The sequence below is a fragment of the Eubalaena glacialis genome, chromosome 4 (assembly GCF_028564815.1).
Source record: "Eubalaena glacialis isolate mEubGla1 chromosome 4, mEubGla1.1.hap2.+ XY, whole genome shotgun sequence".
Classification (NCBI taxonomy): domain Eukaryota; kingdom Metazoa; phylum Chordata; class Mammalia; order Artiodactyla; family Balaenidae; genus Eubalaena; species Eubalaena glacialis.
Genome location: NC_083719.1, coordinates 65,003,606 through 65,015,726, shown reverse-complemented (window position 1 = coordinate 65,015,726; position 12,121 = coordinate 65,003,606). Strand labels below are relative to the sequence as shown.

Below are 12,121 nucleotides of genomic sequence, written 5' to 3'. Positions count from 1 at the left end.
CCAGCTCCGCCGGCTCCTGCCAGAGACTCCAGGCCGCACTTTCCCCTCCTCCCGGCGCCTTCTCTCCAGTGAGGAGCCGAGCGCGGGCGGCGCGGGGGGAGGGACGGCAACGGAGAGAACAGCCAGTTGTTTAAAATCCTTCTAGAGCAGTTTCTAATTCCCCCCTTGCGCCGGGGTTCGGAGGGGGGAGGGGGGTAGAAGAGCGGGTGGAGGGAGGAGATCGGAGAGGGAAGGAGGGAGGGAACCCGGGAGGGAGGGAAGGAAGGAGGAGACAGCCGCTTAGGCTGTAGCCGCCGCCGCGCGCTTCGGCAGGCTGGAGGGAGGGGGGAGGCCTGTCAGTCTCATGCGTTGCCTGGGCGAAGGGGGCGGAGCTTTGGCGTGGGGCGGCCAATAGTGGGGGTAGCTGCGTGGGTCGCCATGGGGACGGGGCTGTTCCCGGGGAGGCTGTGATGGGTTGACAGGTGCGTGACAGTGGGAGCTGCTCTCGGCACAAGCATGTACGGCAAAGGCAAGAGTAACAGCAGCGCCGTCCCGTCCGACAGCCAGGCCCGGGAGAAGTAAGTGTCTCCGCTTCTCACCCACCTCCGCCTTCACACGCGCGCACACTCTCTCGGAGACACACAGACACTCTCCGCCCGGGGAGAGCCTGGGGTGGGCTGGCAGGGGGAGGGGTACGCGAGGTGGGGCATGCGGTGCGGGGAGCGGCTGTTTCCCAGGAGGGGCTCGCGCGGGGCGGGCGGCCCTGGGGTCTGGCGGCGGGAGGGAGCGAGTGTATCGGGGGGCGGCGGCGGTGCTGGTGGCGGGGATGGAAACTTGTTTGGGTGATTGAGGGAAATAACCCGCGGGTTCACCTCCTCACAAAGTAACTTTAGAGCTGGGGTCCGGGGCTGCGGGGAGCGGAGAGACTACGTGGGTCGCGGGTAGGGGGAGAAAGGGCAGCTGCGTGGAGGAGGGCAAGCGGAGGGAATGTGGGTGTTTGGCGGGGAGGGCAGCGCGAGCGGCCGGCAGCGCGAGGGGCGCCGCGGCGGGGGCTCGGGTGCCCGGACTCGGGGCCGGGTGCGCCGAGCAAGGCGAGGGCCGCGGTGCCGGGCGCGCGGCGGGCGGAAGCCCGGCGCGGAGCGGCCGAGCGGGGCCCCGCCGGGCGCGGAGACGCGCGCGGGGCGCGGAGGGTGTGTGCGGCCGTGGGTCGGGTGGGCGTCGGGGCTTTCTCCGGCCGGCGGAGGGACGCGGCATTCTCATCCCCGCGCGCCTCGCGGAGCCCGGGCAGGGGGCGCCAGGGGCGCCGCTGAAGTTTGGGAGTCTAAGACCGAGTTCCCTGTGAGGAAAAGTGTGCTGGCGAGAAGCGGGATCTGCTGGGGTAGGCTGGCGTTTCTGCCGCTCTCAGGCGACCCAACTCCGCGGCGGCCGCGGCTGGAGAACTTTTTTTGGAGACTTGCAACCTCCCAAACGTCTGGGGGCCTCGGCGGCCCGGGCGGCGGGCGGGTCGGGGGTCGCGGGGCGCGGAGGGGTAGCCGTGGGAGCCGCGGCGGCCGGCGCGAGGAGGGCTGTCTGCGGTGGGGAGGGGGCAGTGGTCCGAACGGGGACTTGCGGGAAGGGTAGAAGCGTGGATGCGGGGAGGAGTTAGTTGTTTGGTCGGGGTGGCGGGGGGATACAGGTGTTAACTTCGGTGGGAGCCCAGAGGAGGCTGGCGAGAAAAGAGCCCCTCCCGGCCTGGGATGCCACCGTCACGGCAAGCTGCGAAGCAGGGTTGTTTGCTGCTATTCTTATGTACTTGTAACTGTGATTTGCTTGTTACTAACAATGAGAGCGAATAGTGACTGTGACCACTGAGGAAGAATCCCTCTTTTCTGTACAGCAGATCTAACAGTGATTCCCAGTAACCACCTCCACTCTGAGGGTGAAGTGTATCCTTGTCATTGGACGCGCTCTGCCTTTCCTAGGGGTTCCGACTGAGAAAAAGTCTGAGAGCATCTCTCAAAAGCTGCTTTAGTTACCTTGCGCGCGGAAATAGCTGCGTAAATAAAAACCGAACGTGCAAACTACAGAGTTTCCCTCCTAGCTGGCAGTTAGTAGTCGTCTCCTGAAAGTTTCTTGTGCCCTAGGGATGGGAACATTTCCTAATCTTCGTGTTGGCAGCAACACACATAATTCCTGTAGGATTTAGGGGAGGCAGGCCTTGATGTGGCAAAACAAAAAAAATTAACGGAGAGGTACTTTTTTTCCCACCCCCCCCCCAGAGGTATTTTCTGAGTTACATTCAGGATCTTGTTGCTGTGACAAGGAGTATGTAAAAGGCTTAGCATTATAGCTTGCTTAAGAAACAGCAAGTTACTGGAATTGAAGTTTTGAAATAGCCTAATCTGTGTGCATTTACTATTTGGTTGCAATATATCTGAGAAAATAGAGACATTTAGGGAAGATGTTTTAATGATTTTTGGATTTAGAGTATTTGGATTTAGAGTATTTGGATTTCACGTTTTTGGGAGTGAAAGAATTGAAATGTGTATTGAGGTATAATCTTATTTATTTGGGGAGTGGTTGAATTTGAGAATTAAAGTAATTTTGTATTTTATTTGAACTTCCAGGAATGGCTGAATTTAATCTATATTCTGATAACTTTGTAAAAAAAATTTTTTAAGTATCTAATACAATAATGAGGAAGTTGAACCTGGTGTGTCTGTAGTCCTTTCTAGCTCTAATTCTGTGATATTGCCATTTTGCTGTCAAATCTACCAAACTGAACACCAAGTAACATCTACTCTTGTAGGCAAAGTGGTGACGGTTCTGCTAGATGGTGCTATTTGATTTAAATATATTTCTTCCATTCATTATAATTGGCAGCAGGAGTCCTGGACTGGTTTGCCTTATGAACTAAATATAGGTGAAGAGGCCACTTTTGGAGAATTGACAATGACTGTTCTGGGTTAATTGTCGTTGCATTAATTTCTAGGTGAATGTTGCTTGAATCTAAGACAAACATTGAGATAGATTCTGTTTTATGGAATAGACTTAGTTTCATTTTGCTGGGAGAGTTGATCTGATCACTCATTTTTTCCCTTTAAGTGTACTTGGGACTTTAATGGCACTATTCTACAACAAACAACCTACTAAGTTCTGAAAATAGGAATCTTGAAGTTGTCTTTAAAATGGATGCCCCCAGATTTAAAAAAAACATTTTTTTTAAGGTGGCAGATTTTAAAAGGTACCTGAGTGAAGACAAATGCTCTGTTAGTAAGCAAATCAGAATTGTACTGGCCTTAAAAGTCACAGAAATGTTTTTTAGTAATGAATATGTAAATATTTATTTTACTCTAATAAAAACATTCTGAAAACTGAGTCATTATTAAAAATAATGGCATGCACATAAAATAAAAATATTGGTTTTATAATCTATCAAGAAATGTATTTTCCAATGAGTTCATAGTAAATAGCAGACAGACCCTTACCTATATTATATTTTTGCTTTCTCTTTTGTTAAGAAGTCATTATATGGAATACTTCAAATTAATTTGTAGGTTTTACAGAGGTTCTATATTTTCACTATACAGTTATGAACATAAAAATGGCTGAAGTCAGGTTAATTACTGATTTTGTTGTTTTAAAAGCCAGACAGATCAAGTCTATACAAAAGTTTGGATTAGGTTTAATTATAGAGAGAGTGATTGAAAACCCTTGGAGGGAGGAAGGATGTTTGTGTAGAAATTTAAATTCTGATCCTATTAGGTCATTTACCCCTTTAGCAGGTTTTCTTTGTAACACTGCACTGCAATCCCAATTGCAATTAAGTAACTGTGGAATTGGTTGTTTAATGTCTATCTTCCTCTAAAATGGAAGTTTCTTGAGGGCAAGGGATAATGCATCTAATTTCTTCTCTGAGGTATCCTTGACATTAAGAATAGTGTCTTCAAATGTCAAAAGCACCAAATAGTGTTGAATAAATGAAGATGTTAGACTCAAGGGCATTTTTTCAGTGTGAAATTTGTTTTTCAATGACCTCCAAAATAAGAACTTTGGAAGTTTGAGTTCCATATTCTCTAGCCTAGGTGTATTTCAAAAATAACCGATAACAACAAAACAGTAATCATTATTTATTTGTCATTCTATGTGTCAGTCACTGTGTTCAGCACTTTATATATATTTTCTCTAATTCTCCCAACAATTCTGCAAGGTAGTGATTTTTTTTTTTTTCCTCCATTAAAGAAATAAGAAAACTCTGACTAGTTAAGTAACTTTGCCCAGGGATATACTACTAGGGATTTCTAACAAAGATATCTCTGCTTAAAACCTGTAGTGGAAGATGAAAGATACATTTTTTTTCACTATCACAGATTGCTTTCTTGATTTAAGGTAGAATGCTACAGATTTAGGGAACAGCATTACATAATCAGGTATAACAGACTGTAAAGATTGATCAGATATGCAGTTTTAACCATTGGTGCACCTTATGCTTATACACTCCATTTTAACAGATTACAGATATGTGTGTGGTGTGGGGAAGACAAACTTCAGGAGGGAAAGTTGGAAGCCTAAAATAATGGAGAAGCCTTGTTTCTTGAGATTTTTCCTTCCGGAAATTTGTTTTATCACTTAAGTTTTGAAATTAGACATTGTAGTTGTGAACAATTTCTGTATGAAATGTTGCTGAACTTTAAGCTACTCTGTATGCCACACTGCCACAGAAAGATTAACTGGCACCTGCAAATAGATGAGTTGTGATACTGCTTTTTCTTAAACTACTTTCATCTTTAAAATTGTGTAATAGCACAGAAAGATGAATCTGCTGTAAAGCAACATTGAACATAAGGTACACATACTAAACAGTGATATTAAGTAAACTTGTCAGAAACTACGGAAATCTAACTGTGCATCTAACCTGGGGCTCTGAAAAATAACTTTGGTTTTTAAACTATGAAAACAACATATACTCATTTTTAAGTGGTTAAAGTCTAAAGATCATTTAAATGCCACTCCATATAGATTATCATGCTTATACATGAAATAGAATTTAGTCAAATAAATTCTGGTCATTTAGGAAAAACAGTAAGTAAATACTACTCCATATAAAAGAGAGTTTGTAGGGATTAGTATCTACCAGCATTTTTATTATTTTATTATTAAGTTGCCCCCCTAAAAATGATAAACTTTTCTTCTTCCTTCCTTCCTTTCTGAAGGAAATAAAGTTAAGACAAGTGAAGTAATACAAATCTCTTCAGAAACTTGATTGCATTAATGCAGTTAATGCAATTCAAGATTTCTAAAACTAATGAAGGAATATCTTTATGGGCATGAAATTTTCTATAAGATATTAAATTGACTCTTCCCTTCCCAATCCCCAGGATATTTCCTCCAAAATACTTGTATCTAATATGTCATCTTAGCTATGGGAACTTTTCTTTTGATTGATCTCTTTTCCATTATTCTAGAAGTATCCAAAAAATGATTTTTTGAAGGAACAAACCTGAAGAAAAAAAGCGTAAGACGTTGAGAGTTAAATTTTAGTATTGTTTATCTACAGGTTTATTACTCTTAGAAATAGTATTAGTGTATTTTGAAATGTATTTTTGAAATGTATTTTTTCAGAGCTATGAAAGAAAAAAAATGGAAAGGTTTATTCCCACACTTTAGAGCCAGTTTGCCATATAAAACCAATTCAGGATGAAAAAAAAGCATCAAGTTTTAGTTGCTTTGCAGTAGTGAAGTAAATGTGTCTTACATCTTCAATTACTACTAGAAAATAGAATTATTTTGTTTTAAAATGGAAACATACCCTGTGGGTGGGGGTTGGAATACCTAGGTTGCCATTTATTAACACTTCACCCCAATAGTTTATAGAGTTAGAAGTAAAATTTGGGGAAAAAACATTTTGAATTTAGAATGTTCTCTCTTCCATAGAGATCACAACTGTTACATTAATATTGGGACATAGGATTGAGGATTAATGTACTGGATTTAAAAGACATGAAACTACTTCTTGGAATGTATAATTTAAAATATGTATTGAAAATAATTATAATTTTATTTTGGAATATGTGGGGATATTCTCTACTATTGTGCGTACATTATTGCTTTGACATTGGTATGGGAATGATATAAAATAGTTTACTAGTGACACTGTTGCTTAGTAGTATGTGAGCCTCTGTAAACATGCTAAAATATTAATTTTATTAATAACATTGTTTCTCAAAGGAGGGCCTTAAAATAGCATTAGAACAATAGAATAAGATATATTTGTTAAAATCTGAAAAGAGTTTGGGATAAAAAGAATAAGTGGTTATATTTAGATTTTAAACTTTGCTTATCAGATTTCATATATATTTTACATATGTAATATCTATTAATGTAAGGTTTTGTTAACATATGTATACGACTAGACTTCACATGACTTACGACTTGCACTGTGAGAGTTATTTGATTGCTGTACCAAAACCCCATGTATACTATAAAGAGTGATCTGAAGGATGGTCTACCAAGATTTATATGCTACTTGTTTTCAGTAGTGTTAGAGAAATAGTAGAGGCTATTCTTCCCCGAACTGTGTATCTTAGTCACTGTGTGAGATGTTGAAAAACAGGTAGAAAATGTTCCATCCAGGGAAGAATAGAGTTTTTCCAGATAACTTTTAATAGCCCTACAAGTTGCTCAAATTTATGGTTGGTCATAATGAGTAACTGGTAATTTTTGTCACAGAAGGTTGATAGTTAAAGATTTTTGAAAAGTGGAACTAATAATGTTTTTGTAATATTAACAGAACCAGAAATTTATCTGGGCTCATAAGAGCCTGGGCATTTCCAATGCAGTGAAGGATTTAATATTTGTTCTTTGTTCATCTTTAAAAGAGACAATTTAGTTGGTGTCACTTCTTTAGTAATGACAAAACTACCCTCATATTTCACTTTAAGAATTTTGATTATTCTATTTCATGTAGGGCCCATACAGTTTTCCGATAGTAATGAGCCATCATAACATTTTAAATCGCAATTCAGCTGGAGTGAGCTTGAACCAATGACCTAGCAATTTCTTATTTTGGATCTTCTGTATTAATTTTGCTTCATGGCATATCAAACAAGTAGTTGAGCACAGAAAAAATTGTAGAAACTGAAGTATAACACTTCATTTTTCTTTCTTTTTTAAAAGAATTTTAAAATAACTATAATATAGTTTTAGTTACTAAAGTATTTTAAATTTTTAATTAGTATAATCTAAGCTATATTAAAATACTGATGAAATATTTGTGAAGGTAAGTAGATGAAAATTTTTATGAGGCTCTGTCCGTGTCTAAGTTAAGGAAGGAGTTGATGCCAAAAACAGGGTCTCACCTGAAATTAATGATTATTTTTCTTCAGTGATCTGATATTTGCCTTGATTCTTCTTTTTACCTACTTCAAACTTGAGAAAAAAACCAAAAGCTTCTTTACTGATGGAAGAAAGCGAGGTAAATGAATTATTTTATTAAAAATGATTTTATTTAAACAGGATTAAAATGAATGTTTTCTGTAAAATAACAAAATCCTAAATACTACATAAAGAGCTTGTGGAGTTTTGTCATAGTAAGTTTAATGTTTAATAGTAAAAATAACGGCAAATACTGTAGTTTGAGTAGTTTGTTTCTGTTTGGCACTTTACTTGCATTGTCTCAAGAATCCACTAGACTGTAGGTACTATTTTCTGTTAATGTTACAGAAGAAACAGAGGCTTAAGAGTTTATTGTGCTTTTGGGGGCAGGTATCAAAACAGGAGATAGAAAATGGCTTAATTGATCAGGGCTTAAAAATCTCACATAACAGGATGTCTGGAAGGAGGTAGTTTCAGAGTTGATTCAGGGAATCAAGAACACCAAGAGATCAGCTTCTCTGCCATTGTCATGGTTTCCCTCTCATGAATGCAGCATCCCTGCATCAGGTTCCCAGTATCACTTCGTCACACAACCAAGTATGAAGGCAGGAAAAAGGGCAAAGTTTTTCCTTTATGTCTCATTAATCAGAGAGAAAACCTTTTCTGGAGGTGCTTAGCAGATATCTTCTTACGCCTTATTGAAGAAAACTGTAAAATTCCCTTCCTAAACCAGTTACTGGCAAAGGTAATGGGATTACCATAATTGGCTTAAATCAGTCATCCTGTGGGCTGGAAACATTTCTCCTTTGTACCTGACTACCTAAACAGAACTGGAGGTCTTTGGCAAGGAAGTTGTATCTTGAGGATATGGAGAGAATAAAGTGGGTCCCTGCCTTATGGAACTTGCTTTCAAGTTTGAAGGAGAAACATATAATAATAAACAAGTAAATAAATATAGTAGGCAATTTCAGGTAGTCATAAGTGCTAAAAAATAATAAAGTAGTGTGGTGTAATATAGAGAGTGACTGGGAGGCTACATTAGATTGGGTGGTCAGGGAAAGGTTCCTGGAGGATACGTTTAAGCAGAAACCTGAGTAATATTGAAAGAATCAGTCATGAGAAGATTTGGGGTTTAGAGCATTTTAGACAGGTCTAAACTGCCATTGAGGTAACCTCTCAGCATCGGCATAATTGCTCAAGGATATGTAAAATATGAGTCAGAATTGGGATGAAGCTGTGCTTTCTAGAGCCTGGTTTTGGTTTTTATTGAGGAATTGGGTGGTGGGTTTAGTTTATCTGGGTTTTCCTAAATAATAAGGTTGCCTATCTCTTGTCTTCTAAACCCTAGGGATATAGTTGTTCCTAATGAGGAGAGTGGAACATATGGCCTTTATAATAATGTTGATGGTAGAAATAGCTAAGATTTCTTAAACACTTAAAGCCTGTTGGGTTGACAAAGGATGGTACAACTGGCTAATTATTTCTCATAAATTTCCCAGATTGGATTAGACCCCCTTACTCTGTGCTTCATAGCAACCTCTACTTTTCCTTTTTCACGTCTGTCACAAATTTATGGATTATTTGTGTGGTGTTTTGTTTAATGTCTCATCTTCTGGTTAGATTGGAAGTTCCCTGACGAGAAGAACCATGGTTGTCTTCACCAGTGTAGTCTCACTGCTTAGCACAGTGCTTGGAGTTCTGATTAGATATTTGTGGAATAAATGGATCAAGGATGTAACCTGTTATAAATATATCACAACAGGGTATCACTATATCTAGCTCATTTTCTCCCCAAATATTTCTGATATTTAGTATCAGGATTAATATGTAATTCCTAAAGAAGAGTTTTCTATAATATAGGCATTTAGTAGTATTGTCTGTGGCTTTCAGGACTACAGGAGAATACCTAGTTGTATTAGTATGAAATATGTGTATATTTTTAGTATGAATTTTTGATAGAATAATCTTTTTTGTGTTTCAGCAAATTTAATAATAAAAATGGAATCATACTTTAGAGTTTCAAGGTATTTTAATATGCTTTATTTAAATCTCTCGATAATTCTGTGAGGTAGGTGATAATTCCCATTGACTGTAGAGATTTGTACATGGAAATTGACTTACCCAACTAGGGTAATACAGATAATATGTGGCAGAGCTTAGTCATATTTAGATTTTTTTGGTTCCAAGGTTAGTGTTTCTTTCATTATACTACAGCTGCCTCTTTTACAATAAGAGATTCATACATATTTTAAGAAGGCTTAGGTATGGATTTGATGCAACAGAGAATCATGGACTAGAAGACAGTTAGAAGTTTATGTCAATACTCGAATGAAGATTTAGGCTAATTTTGGTTGATGAACTCTGTTCTTTTGCCAATTAGCTTCAATTTGGAGAATTGGGGTAGTGGTTTTTTCCTTTTGTGCCTCTCTCCAATAAGGGAGAGAACGTTTTTTGATATGGATTATTGATAGAACATTGGTTTTTTGTTTTTGTTTTTATGGTGGTGAAATATATATAACATAAAATTTACCATTTTAACCATTTTTAGGTGTACATTTCAGTGGCATTAAGCACATTCACATTGTTGTGCAACCATCACCACCATCCCTCTCTAGAACTTTTTCATCTTCCCAAACTGAAACACTGTACCCATTAAATAATAACTCCTTGTTTCCCCTTTCCCCCAGCCCCTCCACCATTCTATTTTCCGTAACAATTAATTTGACTGTTCTAGATACTTTGTATAAGTGTAATTATGCAGTATTTGTTTTTTTTGTGTCTGGCTTTTTTTCTTGCTTAATCACTTCAGCAACTTCATAAAGTTGATATAAGCCCCATTTTACATAGGGGGAAACTGAGTCTCAGTGAGGTTATATACCTTGTCCAAGGCCGTGTAGTAAATTGCATAGTAGGGATTCAAACCCAGGTTTCTGACTCCACTACCCATTTTAAACATCTTGCCTCACTGTGTTTCATTGCTTTGTATGGGAAAAAAATAATGGGAGTTGTGAGGGTGGTGAGAGGGAGGGGACTGCGTGGATAGTTCTCTTTACACATATCCACCATTTTTACTTGGGGTTGGATGCACTCGAAGAGAGAGGTTAAGGAAAAAGGTTAAAGAAAACATTTTACAGTTGCTAAGAAGGTGGGCAGAATTACAGCTACCCAAAGTGTTCCACAAATAGCTCCAAATTCTTTAGCTGGTATCTGAGATTTAGCAACTTGGTTGTAATGCTTGTCAGAGAGGAAGATGCCAGTTAAGAGCTTAGGTTATAATTTCAGGTGGAGCTGTTTCTCCATTCTTTCTGTATCTAGAGTCAAAGTAATCTGGCATAAATTACTTTACTTGGTAAATTTTAGAGGCAGAAATAAATAGAAGAATATGTAATGTGTAGAAAAAATACTCTCTCCTCTAATTATGAGTTTATTCTACTTCTCTCTTGCAACCAGCATATGGCCTATTGGTTTTTTTGTTTGTTTTTGGACTAGGGCATCTGGAAAGTTCCATGTGGTCCAGGAGCAATAGTACAACCATACTGAATCTATTACACAGTCATTTTTGTAGTACTGACTATTAGAAAAAATAGAAACAATTCCTTTGTTTCATTTTTTTACAGTGTGATGCACTGTCATTTATAATTGGATTAAAATTATGATTATACTTTATCAGTGCATTTAAGCAATAGCTATTATTAGGAAGCTATTAAAGGTGTTTCAGTAAGCATTTTTTCCCCTGAATTAACCTGAGAGACTGGATATTATTCTTTCATTTAGAAATATTGTAATGAAAAAAACTTCAGTGAGGTTTTTTTTTTTTACCATAAAATGCATTACATTTACATAAAATACATACATTTACACAATATACATATGTGTATGTATATACTAGGAATAGTTTTCGGGTAGAAGTTCATTTTGGGAAATGACTTACTAATTCATTTTTAATTCAGATTGGTACTGGTCAGTTTTGTAAGTGAGTTGGACTTACAGATTCAGGACCAAAAAGATTAGAGTATAGGCAAGTTTTTACTAAAACATTAAATGATGTTTCCATTTCCAATCTTTGTGATTTTTTTTCCAACCAGCACCTTGGATTTTTACTGACTATGGTAGGCTAAATAATGGTGACTCAAAGATGTCCACATCCTAAGCCTTAGAACCTGTGAATACGTTACCTAGTACAATGAACTTTGCAGACATGACTAAGTTCAGGATCTTGGATGAAGGATCTTGATATGGGTTACTTCCTACCTAGCTTATCTGCATGAGCTCAGTGTAATCATAATTACAGGAGAGAGACAAGAGTTTCAGAGTCAGGCAAAGGCCATGTGGTGACAGAAGCAGAGAAAGAGATGGGAAGATCTGGTTTTGGAAGATGCTGCTGGTTTTGAAGATGAAGGATGGGACCATGAGCCAAGGAATGCTGGCATCCTTACCAAGCTAGAAAAGGCAAACAAATGGATTCTAGAGCCTCCAGAAGAAACAGAGCCCTCCCAACACCTTGATTTTAGTACTTCTGACCTCCAGTGCTATAAGATGATAAATTTATGTTGTTTCAAGCCATTAAATTTGTAGGAATTTGTTACAGTAGCAGTAGGAAACTAATACACAGAATTTTTGCACCTCAGAAGAATCTACTTTGACCATACCAAGCTGGCAATACCAAGCTATGTCCAGGGTGAAGCTCAGACAGTTTTTCTGGTTTTGGATTGAGAAATACTTAATATAAAACTTGGGTTTTTTGTTTTGTTTTCCAGCTTTTGAGATATTATTGACATACAACATATAT

At 39.1% G+C, this 12,121-nt stretch overlaps 1 protein-coding gene across 5 annotated transcripts in view; it reads left to right on the top strand.

Annotated features, from left to right (window-relative positions):
- The first annotated feature begins 415 nt into the window (after positions 1–415).
- The window catches only part of SSBP2 (single stranded DNA binding protein 2), a 296,079-nt gene continuing 284,373 nt past the window's right edge, over positions 416–12,121 (top strand). For all 5 annotated transcript variants that reach the window (XM_061187967.1, XM_061187965.1, XM_061187964.1 and 2 more), the window contains exon 1: positions 416–557. In XM_061187967.1, the coding sequence (XP_061043950.1) occupies positions 496–557 (62 nt within the window). In that variant the 5' untranslated portion in view covers positions 416–495. The remainder of the gene's footprint in view (positions 558–12,121) is intronic.